Here is a 24,695-nt window from a genome sequence, read left to right as displayed (position 1 = left end):
TTTAAACACTAATAGAGATCTCGTAGACAAAATACAAACCTATCATGTTAAACATTCTTTTCTTGAAAGGTTATTTTTACTGATTTGAACTGATGGTTGGTAAAAGCTGTTGTAGCCCACTAAAATATGGGACTTAAACTTTGATTGAAACAAGGAGGTTTTACTATTGTAGATGGTGGTGTTTTGGTATAATTGGTCTATTAGTAATAGATGTGAGTTGTAGTAGCTCTCATTTTGTGACTATAGAACACTGTATCCCCTTGTTTGCATGCTAGATAGTAACCTTTGGCCTGATCTCCAACAGGTTTCCACCTGAGTGCTACAGTGGTGCCTCCCCAGATGGTGCCGCCAAAAGGAGCGTACAACGTGGCAGTGATGTTTGACAGATGCAGGATCACCTCGTGTAGCTGCACTTGTGGAGCTGGGGCCAAATGGTGTGCCCATGTTGTAGCCCTCTGTCTTTTCCGGATACACAATGTAAGCCTTCAGTGATGCCTGTCGCTGTATTACACAAATAATCTTAGAATCAAAGTATTCAGGAATGCTAGGTTCCGGACCTGGCATTTCTTTGTGTTTTAGTATGTGGCACTTTATGAGCTCATATTTGAAACTAAAGGGTATTCCATATTTCACTCATCTGTATTTATTTAGAAATATTTAGCATTTTTCTATGAACAGCTGAATGGCTGCAAAATCTGAAAGCATCAAGGCTACACATTTGCTTACATATGTTACCTTCTAAAACTGGCCACTAGTCCATGCCATCGGATGCTGTGTCTGACATCCAATTTTGAGTCTAGAAATAATGGTTTAAATCATATATCAGATTGCTAGTCCCAACTAGATTACGTGCATTAAATGAATGGGTTTAGTGAAGCTTCAAAAGTTTGCATGGCATATTTTCTGCATTTTGTTTGGCCAATAAAAGCATAGCTCTTTTGTATTTTTTGTATTTTGTTGTACTTTGTGGTATTTTCATGGACTTTGGGTGTTCTTCCGTTGAATTCTGACAGCCACATCATATCAAACAGAAAGAGATAGGTGGGTCCCTGAAAGGTTTATGTAGTAATGTGAAAATATAGCTTTTCATTTTTTTGTTCTCTGACTACCTCTTTTGTATAACTCCCAGAAACTAGCGTTAAGCAATTGTAGGTTTCTTTTTCATTTTTCAGCAGCATTTCTGACTTCCACGAGTACTTGTATATTAAGCAAAATTTTGTGTTTGGCTCTGTGGCGTTCATTGCATCTGTGACAGTGAGGCACTGTAAATTGCTCTCCTGTGGCAAGGCAGGCTGAAGGAAGCAAGGAATAGCCTATACCTGTAAGTTGCTGGTAAAATACTCAATTTAAAATTTCAGAGTTTTGTGCCCGGTGAGAGCTAAAATGAATAAGAAGAAAAATAGAATTGAGTTAGAGTAAGATTTAGCAACTTCTGCGACTCTTGTATTATTGTGGACAATTTTAATTTGGGGAATTTGATGATATGTATATTTTGATTGAATGTGTAAATTTTGGGTCTGTGGACTATAATAAATTATGACTGACGGACTGATTGATAAGAAAAATTAAATTATATGACTTCAAAAGTTTTACTTTTATAATAATCCAGAAAACAATGAAAGCAGAAGATGAAATGTTCCATTTTTGATTCAAAAGTGAAACTGAGAGTGAATTGTGGCACAGTCAAAATTCTGGACTGAAACCAGGGGCATTATCAGAGAAGAGTGCAAACAAGACACTGCTCTCAGAGCACTTGGAGGAAACAAATCACTCCAAAAAGATGACTTACCAGTAGGACTGTTTCAAGTTATAGAGAAAGAGAGAGATTCTGTCCACGTTCTAATAAAAGTTCACTGAGGGAGCCTTTTGTGATGGGGTTGTGTTCAAGCAGAAAGTGTTTCTCCATAAGTCAGCAATTCCTGATGGTGGTCTGGGCAAATGTGAAGTAAAGCTAACATAATTAATGAGTTAACCAGTCCTCATAAAAGAAGTGTGATTTCTTTTGTCCATTACAAAAATTGACGGTGTAAGAAACTTTTTCCAGTAACCATGTATTAACTTTAGTCCACCATTTTTCCAGAATTAAACCTCCTGTCTTTCAGTGAGCAGTTATTTCAGTTCTTGTAGCAATTAGAAGGAAGGAGATAAGGTTCTATGTTTCAAAGCACTGTTTTCTTTGGTATACAAATGGAGTAACAAAAGTGCAGGACAGCAATGGATTGTTGTTTTTTGTGGGTTTTTTAGGCAATAGATTGTTGGTTTGGTGATAAGTGAGATCTGGTTTATGACCGCTGTCCAAAAGGTTTTAGTTTTAGGACATTCTATCCATATATGGAGATAGTTTGTTTGCAACCCCTCCAGCATTATGGTGGGGCATTTGAAGCTGTTCTTGATAACTGGATGATAGTTAAATACGGTATGTGAATTGTTTTAAGTATTCCTTCTCTTGTGTTAACTGATCCCCGCTTATAAGGGAGAGAGGAACAAATATGGAACCTGTTTGAGTCAGTTCACCCCAAGGTCTGATTGCCAAGTTAGTCTAGGACAGTCTAGGACACTGGGGGGTGCTAGGTGCACCAGGTGACACCCTAAAAAAAAAGGGGGAGGGTTGTGAACCATTGCTGCTCAAATACCTGTATTATGGCAGAAACATTGTGCAGTTGCCTGTATCTCTTTGAAATGCTTTAAGACATGATGGGAGTGAGGTGAAGCTCAGTGGAAGAAGAAAGGGACCCCCCAATTTTTTAAAAATTAAAATTTCAAAATTCAAAATTTTAAATCTAAAAAAATTAAACATTTTGATACTGTTTTTTAAAAAAACAATTGTTTTAAAATTTTATTTAAAAACCATTTCATTTCAACCAAATCTTCACTATGTAGGTTTTGTGTATGCTATTGTAATTTGAAGGTATAATTATAATTTTGATAGTTTGTGTTACAACTGTGGTACATTACATTCAGTGATATATGGGAATTATGATTTATGAATAACATTAGTGCAAAGAAACATTAGCAAGGATTCTGTATGGTGTGAAATGGGATGAGGTTAATGGGAGGGGGGGCTGACACCATGAGTGATCACACTGGGGGACATCAACCCTAGGGACGCCACTGGTCTGGGAAAGAGGCTATTCCCATATGTGGCCTCCACTGATATTCAAGATAGAATTGCAGCCTCCCCTTTATTTTGGATTGTTGTCAGCGCATAGTGACTCATAAGGAGTTAGTGGATGTGGAATTTCTCCTTTCACTGCCAGGCAGATGGTAAAAGAGTAGACTTGGTGGATTTGAAATTGTGATGTAGTGGTTTGAGTATTGGACTACGACTCTGGAGACCAGGGTTCAATTCCTGGCTCAGCCATGAAATCTGCTGTGTGACCTTGGGCAAGTCACACTGTCTCAGCCCCAGGAGAAGGCAATGGCAAACTTCCTCTGAACATATCTTGCCAAGAAAACCCCATAATAGGTTTGCTTTGGGGTTGCCATAAGTCAGGAACAATTTTAAGGAACACAACATACACATACAGTTTTAATATATTGTAGTTGAATGAAAAGTGATTTCTTAGTTTTAGTTTTTCCACACATAAATTGGTCTTCACTGTGTTTAATTGATCTCTCCATTCTTTAAAGTGATTAAATTCATCTGGCATATGAAAACTTGGATGGAGTAAGAAGGGCCTCAAAGGGGGAACGATCAGGAGCCAAAACGTGTCCAGTTTTTCCATATAGTTAATGAGTGACAGAGAAATGAGTTTTGTAGTGAGTGATTTTCTTGAGTTTGTGGAGAAGATGAATTTGAAAGTGGCTGAGAAAGCAGACTTTAACTCTGCCCTTGACCCATCTGGATGAGGCTGTATGTTTAATAATCTGAGTAAATTAGACCAATTGGAAAGCATAAAGGTAGTGTTTGATATCTGGGATTGCCAGTCTTCCAAGATTAGAGTGGATATGTCTGATTGATTTAGGAGATATAGACTGCTTGTTGTCAAAAAATGAAATTGTTAATGAACATCTGCAACAAGTTAAATTTAGACAGTGAAGGATGGCTTGAAAGAGAAAGAAAAAATTAGGTGCTAAGAACCTTTTAATTAATGCAATCCAGCCTGAAATGCACAATTTAAGAGAGCGTCATGATTGCAATTTGTACTTCATCCACTTGGTGAGGGGATTATAATTATATAGAATAAGCTGTGAGATAACTTTAGTAATTAGTATTCCTAAATAGTGGAATCCTGAGGGGCGTAATTACAAGCCAGTCAGCCACCGCCAGTATTCTTGTTGTGGATGTACATTTATGCACATAAGAGAGGATTTTTGAAAGTTATTTCTAAGGCCTGAGTAAGTGTCAGACAGTTCTAATAGATGTTTTAGAATTGAGAAAGATCTCTCAGGATTTTTTAAACAAATCAGGGTATCATTTCATAGACTCATAGAGTTGGAAGAGACCACAAGGACCATCCAGTCCAACCCCCTGCCATGCAGGAAATCTCGATCAAAGCATCCCTGACAGATGGCCATCCAGCCTCTGCTTAAAGACCACCAAAGAAGGAGACTCCACCACATTCCAAGGGAGTGTGTTCCACTGTCGAACAACTCTTACTGTCAGGAAGTTCCTCCTAATGTTGAGGTGGAATCTCTTTTCCTGTAGTTCTCTGGAGCAGCAGAAAACAAGCTTGCTCCCTCTTCAATATGACATCCCTTCAAATATTTAAGCAGGGCTATCATATCACCTCTTAACCTTTTTCTCTCCAGGCTAAACATTCCCAGCTCCCTAAGTCGTTCCTCATAGGACATAGTTTCCAGACCCTTCACCATTTTAGTTGCCCTCCTTTGGATACGCTCCAGTTTCTCAGTGTCCTTTTTGAATAGTGGTGCCCAGAACTGGACACAATATTCCAAGTGGAGCCTGACCAAAGCATATAAAGCAGTTGTATGGTGGCTGTCATGAAGGTGGACATCTATGATTTCAAGGTTAAGTGAAATTAGATTAGCTAGTGGTTCTATGGATAAGACAAACGAAAGAGGTGATAGTGGCCACCCTTGTCTGGTGCCACAGTGCAATTTGATCTGGGGAGAGTCTATGTCATTGATGAAGATTATGTCAGTTGAGTCCTGTGTCAGGGCCAAGATAATATTTATCAATGAATATTTGAAGTTCATTCATGAAGTATCCCAAAAAGATACTGCTACTCCACCCTGGCAAAAGCTTTGAGTTCATCTAAAGATAAAAGTGCCATTGGTGTCTTTGACAGAGTGGAAGGGTGGAATGGTGGATGATATTGAAAACTTGGTGAATTGGATCTTCTAAGCAGTGTGTTGACATGAAGCAACTTGAGTGCGGGACAGACCGCTCCAAAAGGGCAGCCTGCTGGCAGCCTAATTCTCTCTGGAGGGAAGCCGCAGCCACCAAACTGCGCTGCTTCCCTTCGGAGGAAAAAGAACCCAGAAAAACTGGGTTCTTTTAGCACTGCAGGGCAGATGTCGTGAGTGTGCCAATGATGTAGGTGATGTGTGGTATCGCGCGGATGCTGCACAGCACTTATGTCACAATGGCTATTGTTACGTTGCCGCGCTGTGCTAGGATTAGGGACCGTGCGGTTGCTGTGCAGTCCCTAACCCTAAAATCGGCGCCAGCATGGTGCAAAAGGGCGGTCTGTACTGCACCTTAGTCTGGGTTTATGTAGTCCAGGATGAATGTACTGATCCTGTTGGCTAGAACTGACATGAAGTGTCTTGGGTTATTTAGGCAATTGGCCTGGGTTGTCTTCTGTTGTTTTTGGAATGAATATAATCCTTGATCTGTGCAGCTGTGCCGATCTTACCATTTGCCTGAAGGGAGTCCCTGAACAGGTTGAGCAAGGATATCTGCTCCCCTTTATCCTAACCTGGATCAGTGGTCTTTGCCCCAATTTGGATCTTAAACATTCAGACATAGAACAGATACACAAAACTCTCAGCACCCCACTGAATTCAGACACTACTAGACCAAAAGACATCATCCTCCGATTTGGACACTAGCAAAAGAAAATGCAGGTTCTCAAAAAGCTCAGTACTTACTAGCAACAATCTCTCATACAGACTGTAAAGTGCAAGTATTTCAGGACCTAGCCTCCGACACCTTATAAAAGCGCCTCTTATGCTGCTTTTACAACAGGCGGATGTGAAATATAAATGAGGGTTGCCAGTCAAACTGATCATCTCACATGAAAAGAAAACAATAATTGCAAGAACTACATTACTTCTCATCAATATTTGCAAAGCTCTTGAAATCTCAGTGCCCAACTGGCAAGATCACCATCTGCACTACTCCACAAAGAGGATGGAGACCAGGAAGACTGCAGTTGAAAAGTGATCAGAAAAAGAAGGCATGGAAAGAAGACACCCACCATCACTCAAGAGCCTTGCTAAACTAGAAAAACCATGCCTTGGGAATAATGAAGTCCACCTTTCTTCACCTCAGCCGCATTGATTCCACCTCTCTTTTTCTTTTCTTCTCCCTGGCTGAAACACCTTATCCCAGACTCATGCTCCTCCAGCCTCCCTGCTCTGAAGAGGGAAGGAGAATGCTGACTGATTCATATTACAAGAATCATAGCCTTCCTCAGCTGCTAAGGCTGCCTACTCTTTCATTCCCTCTCCCCAGATTAGTTACTTCTCCCCACACACACACTCATCATCTTCAAGTGACTATCCAACCCTTCCCCCTCCCCCCACTTTTTCTTTTTCTCTCCCCAACCCATACTACACTAAGTAGTAAATGTAAAAATAACAACTGATGCAATGTTCTTACAGGTCCATGAACACAGGATTGCAAACATATATGCTATACATTATTAAATATCCATTATCCACTACATATGTTTACTATTTTGTGGACATATAATTAATTACCTAAGATAATTGCAGACATAGTATATATATTTTACTAAGTAATAAATATAAAGCTGCATATGTGTTAATGACAGTATATATGTATATAGATGTATAATATGAGGATGTGTAGAATATAATTCTATTCAGTGCACCCGCGCCATATCAAGAGCACACTAACTGCGGCATTCAGCTTACACTGAAGTCGCGCAGCAATACAATGAATGGTGCATGCGCCCATGGTGCCACCGTGTCCAAGCCCCATTATATTCAATGGGGCTCGAACATATGCGTTTTTTGCCTTACGCAGGGGGTCCGGAATGGAATCCTGCATAAGGTAAGGGTCCATTACATACAATATGACAATATATGATTTATACTGATCATACATACACACTGGAAGCAATACACTATATGCATAAGGTATCTAGATGTGCATATATAATATGCTGTTGGTGACAGAAAGACAGTAATACAATATAGCTGTTCATCTGTTTTTACCCTAATTTCCCCTGCTCTAGTTTCTCTGTCTTTCCAACAACAAGTCACCAATGATAATGCCCTCATACAGTGCTTTGGTTGTTGATGACTCCCCTCACACACCCAGAGGATATTAGCCCAGTCAGGAATGATTGAGGACTATAATTTATGAAGAAGTTTTTCAAAAACTTAGAGGAAGCTGCAAAAGAGGAAATTATAATTGGGGGTGACACCAATGGAGTGCTTAATGACTGCTGGGATAGTCATTGCCCAAACATGCTCAGACAACAATACTCACTCTTATCAAATGTAATAACAAAAGACAACCTAAACGAATATAAGTCTCCAGGACCAGATGAACTACATCCAAGGGTATTAAAAGAACTGGCAAATGTAATATCGGAGCCATTGGCAATAATCTTTGAGAAGTCCTGGAGAACAGGAGAAGTGCCAGCAGACTGGAGGAGGGCAAATGTTGTCCCCATCTTCAAAAAAGGGAAAAGAGAGGATCCCAACAATTATCGTCCAATTAGTCTCACATCGATACCAGGAAAGATTCTAGAGCAGATAATTAAACAAAGAGTCTGTGAACATCTAGAAAGCAATTCCATAATGACAAAAAGTCAACACAGGTTTCAGAGAAAGAAGGCATGCCAGACAAACCTGATCTCTTTTTTTGATAAAATTACCAGCTTGTTAGATGAAGGGAATGCTGTGGATATAGTATATCTTGATTTCAGTAAGGCCTTTGACAAAGTTCCCCATGATATTCTTGCAAACAAGCTTGTAAAATGTGGGCTAGACAAGGTAACTGTTACATGGATTTGTAATTGGTTGACTGACCGAAGTCAAAGAGTGCTCAACAATGGCTCTTTTTCATCCTGGAGAGAAGTGACCAGTGGGGTCCCACAGGGCTCTGTCCTGGGCCCAGTGCTATTCAACATCTTGGAGGACAAAATTGGGGGCATACTTATCAAATTTGCAGATGACACCAAATTAGGGGGAGTAGCTAATACTCCAAAGGACAGGATCAAGATTCAAAATGACCTGAACAGACTGGAAAACTGGGCCGAAGCTAACAAAATGAAATTCAATACGGAGAAATGTAAGGTACTGCACTTAGGACGGAAAAACGAAAAGCACAGATATAGGATGGAGGACACCTGGCTGAATGGAACTACGTGTGAAAGGGATCTAGGAGTCCAAGTAGACCATAAGTTGAACATGAGCCAACAATGTGATGCGGCAGCTAACAAGGCCAATGTGATTTTAGTCTGCATCAATAGAAGTATAGTGTCTAGATCAAGGGAAGTCATAGTGCCACTATATTCTGCACTGGTCAGGTCCCACCTGGAATATTGTGTCCAGTTCTGGGCACCACAATTCAAAAAGGACATTGAGAAACTGGAGCATGTCCAAAGGAGGGCAACTAAAATGGTTAAAGGTCTGGAAACCATGCCCCACGAGGAATGACTTAGGGAGCTGGGTATGTTTAGCCTGGAGAAGAGAATGTTAAAAAGTGATATGATAGCCCTGTTTAAATATTTGAAAGGATGTCATATTGAGGAGGGAGCAAGCTTGTTTTCTGCTGCTCCAGAGAACAGGACCCAGAGCAATGGATGCAAGCTCCAGGAAAAGAGATTCCACCTCAACATTAGGAAGAACCTCCTGACAGTAAGGGCTGTTCGACAGTCGAACAAACTCCCTTGGAGTGTAGTGGAGTCTCCTTCCTTGATGGTCTTTAAGCAGAGGCTGGATTTGCTAAATAATATGAAATTAGAAGAATGAATTATTAGAGCAAAAACAATGGGTTTGGAGTATCCATATATCCAGATACAGCTTGAATCTTTCTTATCCAGAGTATGTAGGACCAGAAGTGTTTTGGGTTTTGGAATACCTGTATTTGCATATACATACATAATGATATATCTGGGAGATGGGACCCAGGTCTATACCAAAATTCACTATCTGTCTGTCTGTCTGTCTGTCTATCTATCTATCTATCTATCTATCTATCTATCTATCTATCTATCTATCTATCTATCTATCTATCCATCTATCTATCTATCTATTTATCTATCCATCCATCTATCCATCTAGCCACACACATTATGCTCATGGTCTAAAGGTAATAATACAAAGTTTGTGTACACTGAACAATCAGAAAGCAAATGTGTCAGTATTTGAACCACCCATGAAACAAGTTTTGGCTTTTAGAATATTTCAAATTCCAGAATCCTGGATAAGGGAGACACAACTTGTATTACACCCTGGTGGTTGAGCTGATGCAATGGAAAACTATTGATCCTGCATGTCCACCTGAGAACTGTTTATTTTTCTAGAGAACCTATTTTTAAAGAGCAGGTCATCATCGTGGTCTCTGTGACTCACAGAAATGGGGTTATCTGTGCCTGTACAATGCAGCTCAGAACCGTCTGTCCTTTTACATAAATTTTTTGATGGTACCTGTGCCCATCCTCTGGGCATCTTACTAGTACAGTTCCCTCCTAAACCCTCAGTTCCTTTTTGATTGCCACTGCAACAGCATCATAAGAACTGTTTTAAGTTGTTCTCTTTTGCCTTTCCTTCTCAACATTTGGGCTGTTTTTCTGACAATGTATATACTCATGTACTGTATAAGGCTAAACATTTAAGTAAAAAATTGATACACAAAACCTGGGTCATCTTTTCCATGGGTCAGTGTAAGTACTGTACATTAATTCTAATCAAAAAAGAAACCACCCCCATGCTCTCTACTTACATGCAGAACCAGATTTTACTGACTTGTTTAGAGAAGTTATACCATAAGAACAGGGTTTTAAGCAATAATAAGGACAGAATAATCAAAGGTAAATGTTTGGTCACTGGAAATGGTAATCTATAGTTTCCTATATAACTGATTTAATTGGATGCTAGCTAAAAAGGTTCAGGTTCCCATCTACAATAGCTTTGCTGTCAATGGAGATGAGCTTGATGTTTAGTGGCTTGTGAATTCCCAGTTTCTGTTTGTAGACATTATGTTACTACACTAACACTATTGTTAACAAGGGTAGCCATGTTGATTATATCATCCAAAATCCACAAAACAGTGATACCTTTATTAGGCCAATCAAAATGTGCATTATACATGTTGCAAGCTTTTGAAACTCCTGTGGCTTCTTCTGACTAAGGTGTTTAAAATGATACAGGAGAGAGAAGGGGGGGAAATTGACAATGACGTGGGACAGACCACCAAGAAATGGCAGTCTGCCAGTGCCCGTTTTTGCTCCTTAGGGACGGCGCAGCCCCCAAACGGCCATTGGTGTATGTGGAGTGCCGCCATTGTTACGCTGCCGCTACGTAGGAGGGTTGCAGGGCGTGCGGTTGTTCCACCCTCGGGCAACCTTACTACGTGTCCAGGCTGGTGCAAAGACTTGATGAAGGCACACAATAAGAAGTAGGCCTTCAATTTAAACCCTGTTGTTTATGTCCTGCCTTCCCTCTTTAGGCATCTGCAGTGTGTTTGAGAGCGCCTGTCTCAGAATCATTGTCTCGACTTCAGAGAGATCAGTTGCAGAAATTTGCACAGTACCTCATCAGTGAACTCCCTCAACAGGTAAATGGAGACTCTATAGGAGGCAATCCCAATTTGTGCTATGCATGAATTACCCAGTGTGTGCACTTTTATTTAATCCTCTTTGATAAATAGTGTGACTGGCTGTCTTGAAAATGAGGTGAAGAGTTTTTTCTAGTCCATTTTATTTGGATAAGGCTGTATAGCTTTGGCCTCAGGCATTTAAGTAGAATGCTCCATCCGTGCATTTTTTAATCATTATCGCCAGGGGTGTATACTCAGAGCTCTTGTGGCACTTACCAGTTTATTATCTCTAAAGGTAAAGGTAGTCCCTTGACATGAATGTCTAGTTGTAACCAATTGTAGGGAGTGGTGCTCGTCTCAGTTTCTAAGCCGAAGAGCCAGCATTGTCCGAGGACTGCTCTTGGTGGTCATGTCTGCACCAAACGCTGTTATCTTCCCACTGAGAAGTGGTACCTACCTATCTACTTGCATCTGCATGCTTTCGAACTGCTAGGTTGGCAGAAGCTGGGATTAGTGACAGGAGCTCACCCCATCATGCACCATCCAGGCCTTGAACTGCCAACCTTCTGATCTTCCGATCATCAGAATTGGCATCTTAACCACTAAGCCACTGCATTATCACTACCCTGTTTATAATGTTGTATTCAGTGGAAAAGAGACTAGGAAGGAACCTTCTAAATACATTGAAATTGGGACAACTTGAATTAGTACAATAAAAAAGTCCTTTTCAGGCAGCACAAATATAAAACTGCCACCAGAAATATGGGGCTCAGAATAATTGTATATCCCAAAAAAAAAAAAAACAGATTAGAAGATGAGAATAGCATTCAATAATGACCAACTGATCTACTGTGGGATTGTTATGAGGAAGATGTACTTTAAATCCTTTTGGGTCTTATGGGAATTCCCAATGGTTTACACTAATGGGTATTTTAAATATTTTGAGTGTATCATGGGTAGCATCACAAATGGCTATTACATTGGGGTGTCCACCCACAAAATTATGGTTTTAAACAGTATAGACAGTTGAAACGTACTAAAGAACCTGGAAAAATGCAGAGGGAGAGTCTCAGAACACACAACTGCTTATTGTATTCCACAGATTTATGCATTAACAGGGTGGTCCCCAAACTACCCTTGAGGTCAACATAGTCGAGTATATACAGTGATGAAAAAGTAATATGCCATTTTTTAAAGTTCTAATCAAAAGCTTTTTCTAAAGTAAAAGGCAGTATGAATGTGTTACTTTAACAAAACAATATTCCAAGCACTATCTAGAATTTACATTCTGTGGGATTGTCTTTTAATATTGTGATTTAACTTGTTTTATGCTATCTTAAATAATACTTATGTATTAGAAAGAAAACATACAGTTGTTTATAATAGATATATTGAAGTATTGGCAAGATCAGTACCATTGTAGAGATGCTAGTTTACAGCCTAGCAATTGTTCTGAACCAGCTGACTTTAATTTAACAGTAAGAACTGCATATTTTGCTAATTTCTTTGCTTGTAAATATTTTTACTCTAAACAAGACGATCTTTTTCATTTTGTATACATAAAGCTTTTTTTGCTAGGAACTACCAGTCTCACCCCCGCTTAATGACCAGAATTATCGTTATGTACTGTATCATGCTATCACTTCTGAAATTCATGAAGAAACCAAATTATACACATTTTAAAAATTATCTCATAATAAATAGTTTTTGTGCTCTCTATATTAACATATTTAGTGAGGTAACCAGGTGATATGCATCATTGTTTGTGAAATAGGTGAAGTGCCAGTGTGAAGCCTGACTATAATCAATTCATTGGTTGTTGATTTTAAATCATCCCACTGTTAAATCAGCACTAAAATGTCTTTCTCACATTTAGATACTTCCTACTGCTCAGCGTCTACTGGATGAACTACTGTCTTCTCAGTCTACAGCTATCAACACTGTATGTGGAGCTCCAGGTAACCTTAATAGACATCTTAATTTTAATGTATAAATCCATTGGAGAGAAAAGGAGGATATAAATGAAGTAAAATCAGTAAATAAACAAATAGCCTTCAGATTTGGAAAGATTACTTTGGTTTTGAAATGGCTGTGTTTCTATATGCCAGGTTTTGCAAGGGAAAGACACCATGAAGTCACGAACAAGCCATGCACACTGAGAATCTTGTTAAGTTGTTGGCTTATAAGTGGGAGTTGTTGGCTTATTAAGTGGGAGATTACAATGTATGTAACTTCTAAAGATAGCTCCTGAAGATTAGGACAAGCGCTTCCTTTCTGGAATGAAACTAAGGCTCCTTGTTTGTTTTGCCTGCAACCATGAGTAGTGAGAAAGATAAACTTTTGCACCTCCAAAAATTTATCTGTTTCTTTTCTTAAGATCCCACTGCAGGTCCCTCTGCTTCAGATCAAAGCACCTGGTACTTGGATGAATCTACGTTAAGTGACAACATAAAGAAAACTCTTCACAAATTTTGTGGTCCTTCTCCTGTTGTCTTTAGGTAAACTCTTTTCTTTTTCCTCTACAACTTGTGATAATTCACTAAGGTTAATATAGCCCCTAGGCTTTTGCCATTACCTGCTAAGTGTTTGATAGTCCTCTGTTATTGCAGTTTAGGATGGCAGAAAAAATAGATTGTTCAGCTAACCAAAGATTGGGATTAAATTTCCTTTCTCCAAAATCTGCATTCTGCCCTTGGGCAACTCTGCACTTGAATACCTTTCTCTCCTGTCTGGAGTTTGTAAAGAAGACTAACCTTGAGTTTAGGAACATTGTTTCAGCACAAAGAATTCCACCATTCTATATTTTTTACCCTCTCTCCCTTGGGCTTTTCCTTTTATCTGGGTCAAGCAGTTGAAGCAATGGCAAAACTTTTTTGTGGTGTAAAAAATAATCTCTTGCTATCATCTCAGGAATAATAATCACCCCTCACCATCAGAAGTTGACAATGCCCCAAAGATTACCACAGTCATTGGAAACCATGTTGGCTACCTTCCACCCCCAAACAACCACAAAGGCATGAGATAGTGCTTTGGCTGCAGGGATGCATTTGGCTGTGGGTGGCTTGAACCGTATCGTGCAGGTTTAAGTTGGTTTGCCAACTGAAGTAGTGCATTTATACTGTATATGCGCTAGTAGAGTGCTCTAGCACACCAGAGTTTTCTGGTGGAGAAATCTTAAGTACCATGTCAGGCTACAAATCTCAGCATTCCATATGATGGAAACATACTGGTTAAAGTGGTGTCATACTGCTTTGGTGTATAATATTGACACATAGTCTTTGCCTATGTGGTATGTAGGTGACCTTGTTATAATGAAGGGACATATTTATCATCCCCCCCCCCCCCCCCCGGTGATCTCTCAGTGCTTTCCCATCCTTTAGCCAACTGTATCACTTTAGGAGTCATGGCTAAGATCCCATGCTACCTTGCCTTCACCTTCTTATGAGGGAAGCTGTGGGATGGTTAACTTGTTACTTAATTTATTTTAAAATGTCTTTCTTAAGACAATTGTTATGGAGACAACATTGTCTGAGGGCATTTGGACAAAACAAAATCAAGTTGGGAAATCAGCCTGTGAGACCTCACAACAAGACAGCCAAGATCAGTGTGGGCTCATAGTGTTAACACTTACAAAAGGGAATTCAGTCCAGATTCTTGATAAGGGTTACAGATTGTCCCCTTGTCTTAATTGTTCCTTTTCTTCTTGCTGTACTCAGAAACAGAGAAATTTATGCAAAAATATATGGGTAGTAAAAGGTTTTGCAGCCAGTATGCCCATCCTATCTCTTCATGTAGAATTGCTTCTCACAGATACTATCTTCATAGAATTAGTGCTGAATCTCATTTCAAGCACAAGTGATTAGAATGCTCTCCCAGTAGCTTTCTGCTTATCATCAATCATCAGAAAGGACATGAAAAAGAGTCATGGCCTGAGATCAGCTGCTGAATTTTAATGCAGATGGATGCACCAATCTCTGTCAGTTAGCTTTCTGGTTTATTACATATCTATTGACTTGTGTTTATTCTCTGTCTTCTGGAGATGAGGAAACACCTCAACATATTTTTGCCTAAGCTGCTACATTCCCCATCTTCCATTTCAAGGTCTTGAAGGTGTTCCACCAGCAAAGACCTAGGACCAGATTGAATTCATGATGTGAGCTTCTGTGCCTGAGGATATTATTATTATTTTTTTGTTCTAGGCTTGTAGTTTGTTCTTGGTCTGTAGTTTCCAAAATGGCTGCATTTGAAATCATTTTTCTATGTTGAACCACACTGAGCTTCAACAATTCACAATACATAATTAAGGACTATGTATTGTCCTTTATACATTTAATTCAGTGTTTCTATGTTTTGTCAGTAGGTACAATGAAATAAAAGAGGTGGAAGCCCAGACGCTCAGGCCTTTGTACAACTACATGCCCTTCCTTGACCAATGCCTTTATTCATATGTTGTGATATGCAGGAAAGACCACAACTTTCATGGTATCATCCAGGAGAGTGTTCTCCTTTTCATCTTGTACATGATTGTAGTTGTCATTATACCTTCTAGACAAGGTAACTGTTACATGGATTTGTGGGTTGACTGGCCGAACCCAAAGGGTGTTCAACAATGGCTCCTTTTCATCCTGGAGAGAAGTGACCAGTGGGGTCTCACAGGGATCTGTCCTGGGCTCAGTGCTATTCAGCATCTTTATCAATGACTTGGATGACAGAATTTGGGGCGTACTTATCAAATTTGCAGATGACACCAAATTAGGAGGAGTAGCTAATATTCCAGAGGACAGGATCAAAATTCAAAATGACCTTAATAGATTAGAAAGCTGGGCCAAAGCTAACAAAATGAATTTCAACATGGAGAAATGTAAGGTACTGCACTTAGGCTGGAAAAATGAAATGAACAGATATTGGATGGGTGACACCTGACTGAACAAGACTACATGTGAAAGGGATCTCGGAGTCCAAGTAGACTACAAATTGAACATGAGTCAACAGTACGATGTGGCAGCTAACAAGGCCAATGTGATTGTAGGCTGCATCAATAGAAGTATAGTGTCTAGATCAAGGGAAGTAATAGTGCCACTCTATTCTGCTTTGGTCAGGCCCCATCTGGAATATTGTGTCCAGTTCTGGTCACCACAATTTAAAAAGGACGTTGAGAAACTCGAGCGTGCACAAAGGAGGGCGACTAAAATGGTGAAAGGTCTGGAAACCATGTCCTATGAGGAACGACTTAGGGAGCTGAGTATGTTTAGCCTGGAGAAGAGAAGGTTAAGAGGTGATATGATAGCCCTGTTTAAATACTTGAAGGGATGTCATATTGAGGAGGGAGCTAGCTTGTTTTCTGCTGCTCCAGAGAACAGGACACGGAGCAATGGATGCAAGCTCCAGGAAAAGAGATTCCACCTCAACATTAGGAGGAACTTCCTGACAGTAAAGGCTGTTCGACAGTGGAATACACTTTCTCGGATAGTGGTGGAGTCTCTTTTCTTAGAGGTCTTTAAACAGAGGCTGGCCATCTGTCAAATGGGGATGCTTTGATTGAGATTTCCTGCATAGCAGGGGGTTGGACTGGATGGCCCTTGCAGTCTCTTACAACTCTATGATTTTATGGCAGCCAGAATCTTAGGAGAAGCTCTTCAGACCTTAGACACTGAAGCGGCCAATATCTAAAGAATCAGGAAATTCTCCATGGTTTACCACAGAAAGGAGGATCTAATAAATCCACTGATTCCAGAATCTAAATCGCTGCCCAAAACCCATTAGTGCAAAACTCTTTTCTCATCTTGGATTTGGCCAGTTGGCTGTTGGAAAAGAATCATCTCGGGTAATCAGTAGAATTCTGGGAGGTATTCCTGGAAAATTTGTCCTGCTACAGCACATTTGTCTTTCTGTAGTTTAGCAAGTGGAAGTAAAGAGATGGTCTAAAAACTGCTGGAGATTGAATTTATTAATCTGGTGTCCTCCCAACAGAGAGGCCAATGTCTGTACTCTCTTTGTTCTTGTTCTCAAGAAAATAGGAATTGTAAGAGCCAATCTCAACCTTAAATTCCAAACTGTTTTTGTGTTGTGGCTTCAGATGAATTCTACAGACATTAATGACAGTTCTCTTTTCATACAGTAATTTGCTCAAAAGCAGATTTTCAGTTCTTAATTTTTTGTTTTTGCATCTAGGGGATGACATATTTCCCTTGTTCTAGTTTTCTGTGTTATATCTTTCACCAAGGAAACAGTGATAAAAACTAGGGATCTAGGGCCAAAACAGACTGCAGAAATGATCCATCTTGAGACTACTTTAATTGCCCTGGCTCAATGCTAGGGAATTCTGTAGTTTTGTGAGACATTGAGCTTTCTCTGTTAGAGAGCTCTGGTACCACAGCAGACTACAGTTCCCAAAATTCCCTAGCACTGAACAAGGTCAGTTAAAGTGGTCTCAAGATGGATTATTTCTGCAGTCAGTTTTGGACCTTAAAGACTCAGGGGTGTCCAGATTCATTCCTGTTGATTCCATCATCATCATCATCATCATCATCCTCAGAAGCATTGTACCCAGAATAGCATTTCTGCTAAGTAATTTATCTCCTCCTCACATGATAAATTATGCTGGGCAAGCCAGCATGTGTGTTACTTGGCCTGTAGGATCTGTATCCTAGATCTCAAAGGAAGTATCTTTTTGTGTTTTTGAGTTTAAATCTCTATTTCAAGAACTAAACAGCTCTTGAGCAAACCATCTGCAGCTTGCTGAGCAGGCAGTGCACATGCTGCATGCAATCTCCACTTCAATTCTCATTCTTTTGGTGATATTTATTTATTTATTAGCATGCCCCTTCCCCCTCCAATTTGATAGTCCAGAAGTCCAGAAAAAATGGCCCCTGAACATGTTGAAGTTGCCCACCTTTCATTGTGAGGAAATTGTGACCTGGGTCTAAAAGATGAGTAAGTGTGGACAAGCTTACTTTAAAAGACAGATTGCTCATCTTGACTGATCTTTTCCTGTGGAGTGTAACTTGGTTGGAGTGTTGTATATTCTGCAATGCATTATTACCAGTAGTTCCCTTGGAGAAGTGTGAAGCCTGCTTAATGTTGCATATGGATTGTCTGTACACTTAGAACATTACTGAAAATTTTATGCAATGGATCAGAGATTTCCTTGTAAAGCAAGGTTCAAAGTGTTCCTTCAAAGTTAGTTTTGAAGCCAGTGGTTTAACTGAACAAAAGCTCTTAAATTTAAACTCATTTGTAGTAGGATGCACATCTTAGGTTAGAGTTCACTTATAATCAGAAAAGCCTGACGCCTATAGAAAACAATATATTTTAATTAATACAGTGGTACCTCGGGATACGAAATACCCAGGTTACGAAATTTTCGGGATACGAAAAAATCCCATTGGAAAACATTGTTCCGGGTTACGAAAGTTTTTTCGGGTTACGAAAAAACTTTTGGTGCTTTTCGGCGCGATTTCACACGGAATCGCGGCTTTTCCCCATTAGCGCCTATGGGAATTCGGCTTGCGAAAGCCTTTCGGGTTACGAAATTGACAGCGGAACGAATTAATTTCGTAACCCGAGGCACCACTGTATTGGTGTATGTAATGCACCAATATTCAGCCTGAAGAGCTCTTTATAGTCTAAACAACTAGAACTCCTCCTTAACTAGTACAAGCTAGTACACTTAAGTTTATATCATATTTTGATGTTTGTCTTAACTCACTAGCAAAGCTACAAACGGTATTTTCTTTTCAGTAAATTTTTTTACTGTGAAACAAACAGCTTCATTTATATACTGCTTCATACTGAACTAACAGTGTCTAAGCAGTTTATAACTGTAAGCTAATTGCCCCCAACAAGCTGGGTACTCGTTTTAGCGACCTCAGAAGGAGCATGCCTGAGTGAAGCTTGAGCCCCCTTAGCTGGGATTGAACTCGCAACCTTATGGTTTGGAGTGAATGGCTGAAATACAGACATTTAACCACTGTGCCACCATACTCCATAATGAAAGGATTAATATGTTGGTCATGCATGTTCTGAGTTGTATAGTTATCAACTGTACATAAGTTGATGGTGTTAATCTTAATTTCTTCATGTGCATATCGAGCTCTTCTTTGTTAGATTGTAGCATGGGGAGTTGTGGAATTGCTTATTCAGTGACTGTATTACCATGATGGTGTTCCACCCATCTCCTCTCCTTTTTCATACTTCACAGTGATGTGAATTCGATGTATCTCTCCTCCACGGAGCCTCCAGCTGCTGCTGAATGGGCTTGTCTCTTACGTCCCCTGAGAGGAAGAGAACCCGAGGGCATCTGGAACTTGCTTTCTATTGTTCGGGAGATGTTCAAGAGACGGGACACCAACGCAGCTCCTCTTCTGGAGATCCTAACAGACCAGTGTTTGACATATGAACAGGTATTATTTTATTCTTATTAAAGACACTTAGAATCTGCCTTACTCAACATTAAGGAAGGTTATGAGAATGATTGCTTTACTTCTGTGTTGTGGGAACAATAGAGGGGGATGGCAGTTATGAAAGAAACCAGGGAGCTGCTGAGAAATCTGGTAATAGATGTATTCTGAGACATATGGTCATAGATCTGGAAAGTAGTGTCATAGGTGTATTAGAGTAGAGGATTATTAAGCAAGGTGAAACACATCTGTTAGTGCATGTTCAATATGGAAATGTGGACATATGACATGTCTTCATCCTGTCTCTACAGATAACTGGCTGGTGGTACAGTGTAAGGACATCTGCGTCCCATAGCAGTGCAAGTGGACACACTGGCCGTAGCAATGGCCAGTCAGAAGTAGCTGCTCATGCTTGTGCAAGTATGTGTGATGAGATGGTGGTTCTCTGGAGGCTTGCTGTCTTGGATCCAACCATCAGCCCTCATCGGTAGGCAATAGGGTCAGATAGTGTTAGATACATCTATAAAGTGTTCCATTTTGACAACAGACCATTCATTAATTGTTATTTATCTGCAATTTTTAATTGTAAATATTTATGCCTTATATCTTTGAGGTGGTTGCTTATCCATAATATGGATACAGAAAAGCTGCCAACAATTGATTTACTATAATTACATTATATCCTAGGCTCTCTTGGTTGTCTACTATTTTGTAACTGTCCTTCAGAAACATAGATAATGTGGATTATATTTAGTTTTAGTTAAATAATCAAGGAATAGGTTATATTAATACATGGCTCTGGGTCTTTGTGATTTTAATTAAAAAAACAATCTCACTTAAGAGACTTCTGTGTACCAGAGTAGCAGAGGGTCAGTAGGATATAATTTATAGCACTTGGTAATCTATATTAACTCTATAAGGGAGTGCACATGTTGCTAGCTTCTTCTATTATAGCATCTCAAGTAGTAGAGCTAGGAAGGACACCCTGCCCCACTATGTGAGACCTTGGAGAGTTGCTTCCAGGCAGATAATTAAGCCTAGCACATGGCAGTTTATCTTAAAGCTAGAATATAGTTTCTGCTTATCTGACTGACTATGGGCCCAAACAGACAGGCCAAAATAAAGCTGCTTTGGGTCACTTTGGAGGTATGCTGTTTAAATGACACATGCATCTTAAGACTCCGGAAACTGTACAAAGCTATGCTCCAGTCCTTAAGACTGAAGTGTGGCTTTGGCATGGCTTCCAGCCCCATAGGACACATGCATCATTTAAACAGCCTATCTCCAAAGTGCCCTGAAGCAACTTTATTTTGGCCTGTCTGTTCAGGCACTATATTTGACTATTATCTGACTATATGCTGAGGAATAAAAATGAGACAAAGCATTAACTAGCTCTTCTACTGTCACCAAAACTTAGCAGTAAAGACAATGTATGATGATAATATGAGAGTAATAAAATATTGCATGGAGAGCAAATTTTGAATCAGCTTGCTTGTTTTAGTAGCTCATGCATCCTTCAATCACATATTTCTTCTTTTCCATTATGCCAAGGCGAAGGGATTTGTGCACACAACTAAGGCAGTGGCAGTTGAAGGTAATAGACAATGTCAAAAGGGGGCAGCATAAAAAATCCCTTGAGAAACTGTTTCATGGCTTCAAGCCAGCTGTGGAAGCTTGCTACTTCAACTGGGAGGAGGCCTATCCCATTCCAGGCATCACCTATAGCAGTGCAGACAAGAAGAACTCCTTTTGTTGGGTGAAGGCCATTCAGCAGAGGAACTGTCGGCCACAGTGTGCTGAAATGTGTGACGCAGGGAGATCTCATGGGACAGATGCTGCAGGTACATGCTTACAGCTAGGGGAAAGGTCCCGCCTTGCTTCCCAGGAGCCAGCGGTGCGTCCCAAAGAACTCATTGGGAAGCGGAAAATTGTATCTGAAGGGCCACAGCGTGCTCTGAGACGTCTCTCAGCAGAATGTGATAAAACTACGTACAAAACAGCAGTGAATAAGGGCAAGCTTCCAGTTGGAAAAAACTTGGCCAGCAAGCACAGTGGGAAGCGTCGTATGAGCAGTGAGGACAGCTCTCTGGAGCCAGACTTGGCTGAATTGACTTTAGATGACAGCAGTTTGGCTCTTGGGGCAGAGGCTAGTAACACATTCAGTTTCCCAGATAGCCCCTTGAACAGAAGCTACAGGGATACGTATGAAGACGACGGTGGAGTGTATTTCTCCGAGGCAACTGAGCCCACCCTCAGGAGCAGCCCTTCCACCAAGAAAACCCCCAAGGATCCAGTAGAAGTGTGCAGTGGAGATGATGATATCCCTTGCCCAGATGAAAGTACTGGTGGGCTGTGTTTGAAGCCAAAAGAAATTGAAGAGAACGGTGCAGCTGGAGGAGAAGAAGAGGAAGATGACTACCAAGTGTATTATCTGAATCCTCAGGAGGTGACTAAAGAAGAGGATGAGAAGGCTGAGGGAGGGACGGAAGAGGAGCAAGACATATTTGCTGGGATAAAGCCCTTAGAGCAGGAAAATCGCATGGAGGTAAGGAACATACTTGTGAACTGGTTGAAAAACCTGTGGCCCTCTGAATGCTGCTACATTGACTCTCCTGCCTTCCCTAAACATTGGCTATGCTTGCAGGTACTAATGGGATTTAGAAACTAGTAACATTTAGAGGGCCACAAGTTCTCTACCTGTGGTATAAATCATCTGCAAAAGTGTGTGGTACTCTTTAGTTATTTGTGGCTCTGGGAAATGTGTGTGGTTTAGAAAGACTGCTTATACCTATGGAATGAGAACCTTAATAATAAAAGCAAATATTGTGTTCATATTTGGTTATGTATCTTGCCTTGCTATGTGTCTCAATTTATTTATTTGTAACACTTTGTACTGGAAAAAGGAGTACAGATATGTTCCAGCTACATATTGCCTAAAAATAAAGCCTTTGGGTCTTTGTGTACACATCATGGATATTATTTCAGTATTTTTTTACTAAAGTTTTGTAAAATAGGCTAATGTTATAGGGAAGGTCCATGTTCATGTGTGCAGAAAGTTGTAGATTCAGTTCCTAGGATTTTAATTTAAACATGAATCATAGTATGGCTTAGAAAAACCTATGCCTTATAGCAAGGAACAACTGGTAGGCAGACTAGAGTAGGAAGTACTGGACTAAGTAGGAGAGCATTATATTTTATTCCTATATTGCAGATGGGAAGTTGAGTGCAAGAAGAATGGTGGTTTGCCTAAAACTGCCTAATGTGGCTGTGACTGAGGTGTAATTTAAAATAGAAACCTTGGGGCTCATGTTTTTAGCTACTGTTCACTTGTGCCAGTGCCTATATTTGATGCCTTTGGTGCTATCTTTGAGCAGAGGTTTTCCCTCCTTTATTGCCCCAGGTATCTCACTAAGAATGTAACTCATTCCATCAGTGGAAGGACTGAAGTTCTCCATGTTTAAAATCCATACTTAATAATCCTCCCCAGCAGTTTACTGACCACCCTCCACTTAAATTCATTATTTATCCTGTTAACGGAAAGGTACCACCAAATCTGATGAATTCGTAACCGTTCCTTTACAGATCCTATTTGCCTGTGCAGAAGCTCTTTATGCTCATGGTTACAGCAATGAAGCATGTTGCCTCACAGTTGAACTTGCGAAGGACTTGTTAGCCAATCCTCCTGATCTCAAGGTGGAGCAGCCCCCAACCAAGGTACATATCTGCATTGGAAGTAGTTTGAGTCGAAGGCCGTGTGTAGATTAATAGCTAAGAAAATTGATCTCTGTTCTTTGTTTTGCTGTTCTGGGAATAAGCAAGGATGAGTTTGCATTCATGAATATTTTCTGTCCTCTGCTCACTTGCCATCTTGCTCTAAACAAGAACAACATTAAAATCTGGATTCTGTGACCTGGTATAGGTTACATAAATATGTAGGAACTGACATAGTGTATCTGTGTTAAAGAATCCCTATTGACTTTGGAGATTTTGTCAGATTTGATGTTTCCAAAACTATTTCCACATTCATACTAGCTAGAAATGTGTTCATACAAAAAGTAGAATTTTTAGGTCCTGTACATTTTACCCAATCACAAAATCTGTGTGACTGTTTCTATTCACATGATATGCACTACCCTAAATTCAGAATAATTATTCTTTTGATGATTGTCACAGTAATATGCTTGTTCTGTGCAAAAGAATCTTTGTTAGAAGACAAAATAGTGAAAGGATAGCTAAAACAGGAGAGAGAGAAGGCAGAAAGCTGAATGAATTATTTGCATCTGTTTTCACTGCAGGAGGTGTTTGCTCCAATTACTTTTTATAAGAAGGTTTTAGGATTAACTGGCAAATTTATACATTACCATTTTGGGCTACTAGGTCAGTTGTGACATCTTTTGATTTTCTTTTTTTAAAATGTGTCTAACTAGTTTTGAAAAGTGTCATATATGATAATATATGATAATACAGGCCACTATGGGGTTTCACTTAATGGCATTCATTCTGATTAACAATTTTGTTTTAACATCAAAATATTTGTTGACATAATGCAAGTGAAATTCTGACTATGTCCTGTTGAAGTCATTGGTGTTAATTCAGATTAGGGCTAAATGTTCACATTGATTTTAGTGGAAATGAAGTGTAACTAAATCTGTTTATCCCACAGGGGAAGAAGAACAAGGTATCTACTAGCAAGCAGACATGGATGGCAACGAACACTTTATCCAAAGCTGCTTTCTTATTAACTGTACTAAGTGAGCGTCAGGAATACCACAATCTAGCTTTCCAGATTGGCATGTTTGCTCTGGAGCTCCAGAGGCCACCAGCTTCTACCAAGGCTTTGGAGGTATATGAGTTGTTAATATTACCTTGCCTTCTGTTTAGTATTTGTTCTTTAATGTGTTTAGGAACCTCCAGTCAGTCTGCTTCCTTTAAAGCAGACTGAAAAATGAGTTTGTATCATGAGCAGATCAAGGTCTTGGTTTTACAGATATAACTTTAAATTTCGGGTGAAAGCTGCATCTTTCTTAAATATAGCTAAATGCTAGTGATGCAGCTGCAATGTAGTTGACTTTGTTGTGACACTTTTATTTTCACACCTTGCTTCTTTTATACTGTGGAAGGAATTCATTTCTGTTGGTAGAGCCTATGTAAATAACATGAATTGGATATGAATATGAGATGTCTCTAGCTTGACAAAAGGGAGCAAATGGATAGAAAAATGTGGAGAGGCTCAGAATTGTAATAAAATTATTCCTAGGTCATGTTTCCCCATAAGACTGCTTTAGCATTTACTTCATGTTATATACTTGGTTGAGGTGGAGAAATAGACACTGTGGCTGGAATCAGCTCAGTTAAGTTGATTTCTTCCC

At 39.8% G+C, this 24,695-nt stretch overlaps 1 protein-coding gene across 1 annotated transcript in view; it reads left to right on the top strand.

Annotated features, from left to right (window-relative positions):
- ZSWIM8 (zinc finger SWIM-type containing 8) overlaps nucleotides 1-24,695 on the top strand; it is a 76,337-nt gene that overhangs the window by 17,021 nt on the left and 34,621 nt on the right. Inside the window, exons 4-12 of the mRNA XM_089510789.1 lie at nucleotides 305-477; nucleotides 10,838-10,945; nucleotides 12,804-12,885; nucleotides 13,305-13,425; nucleotides 19,128-19,329; nucleotides 19,638-19,813; nucleotides 20,878-21,871; nucleotides 22,909-23,040; nucleotides 23,990-24,169. Coding sequence (XP_089366915.1) covers nucleotides 305-477; nucleotides 10,838-10,945; nucleotides 12,804-12,885; nucleotides 13,305-13,425; nucleotides 19,128-19,329; nucleotides 19,638-19,813; nucleotides 20,878-21,871; nucleotides 22,909-23,040; nucleotides 23,990-24,169 — 2,168 coding nt within the window. The remainder of the gene's footprint in view (nucleotides 1-304; nucleotides 478-10,837; nucleotides 10,946-12,803; nucleotides 12,886-13,304; nucleotides 13,426-19,127; nucleotides 19,330-19,637; nucleotides 19,814-20,877; nucleotides 21,872-22,908; nucleotides 23,041-23,989; nucleotides 24,170-24,695) is intronic.

Source organism: Sceloporus occidentalis, unplaced genomic scaffold, assembly GCF_023333645.1.
Source record: "Sceloporus occidentalis isolate IW3139 unplaced genomic scaffold, rSceOcc1.0.p SCAF_2, whole genome shotgun sequence".
Classification (NCBI taxonomy): Eukaryota; Metazoa; Chordata; class Lepidosauria; order Squamata; family Phrynosomatidae; genus Sceloporus; species Sceloporus occidentalis.
Note: the sequence above shows the minus strand (reverse complement) of the source record. Positions and strands in the feature narration are given on the sequence as shown.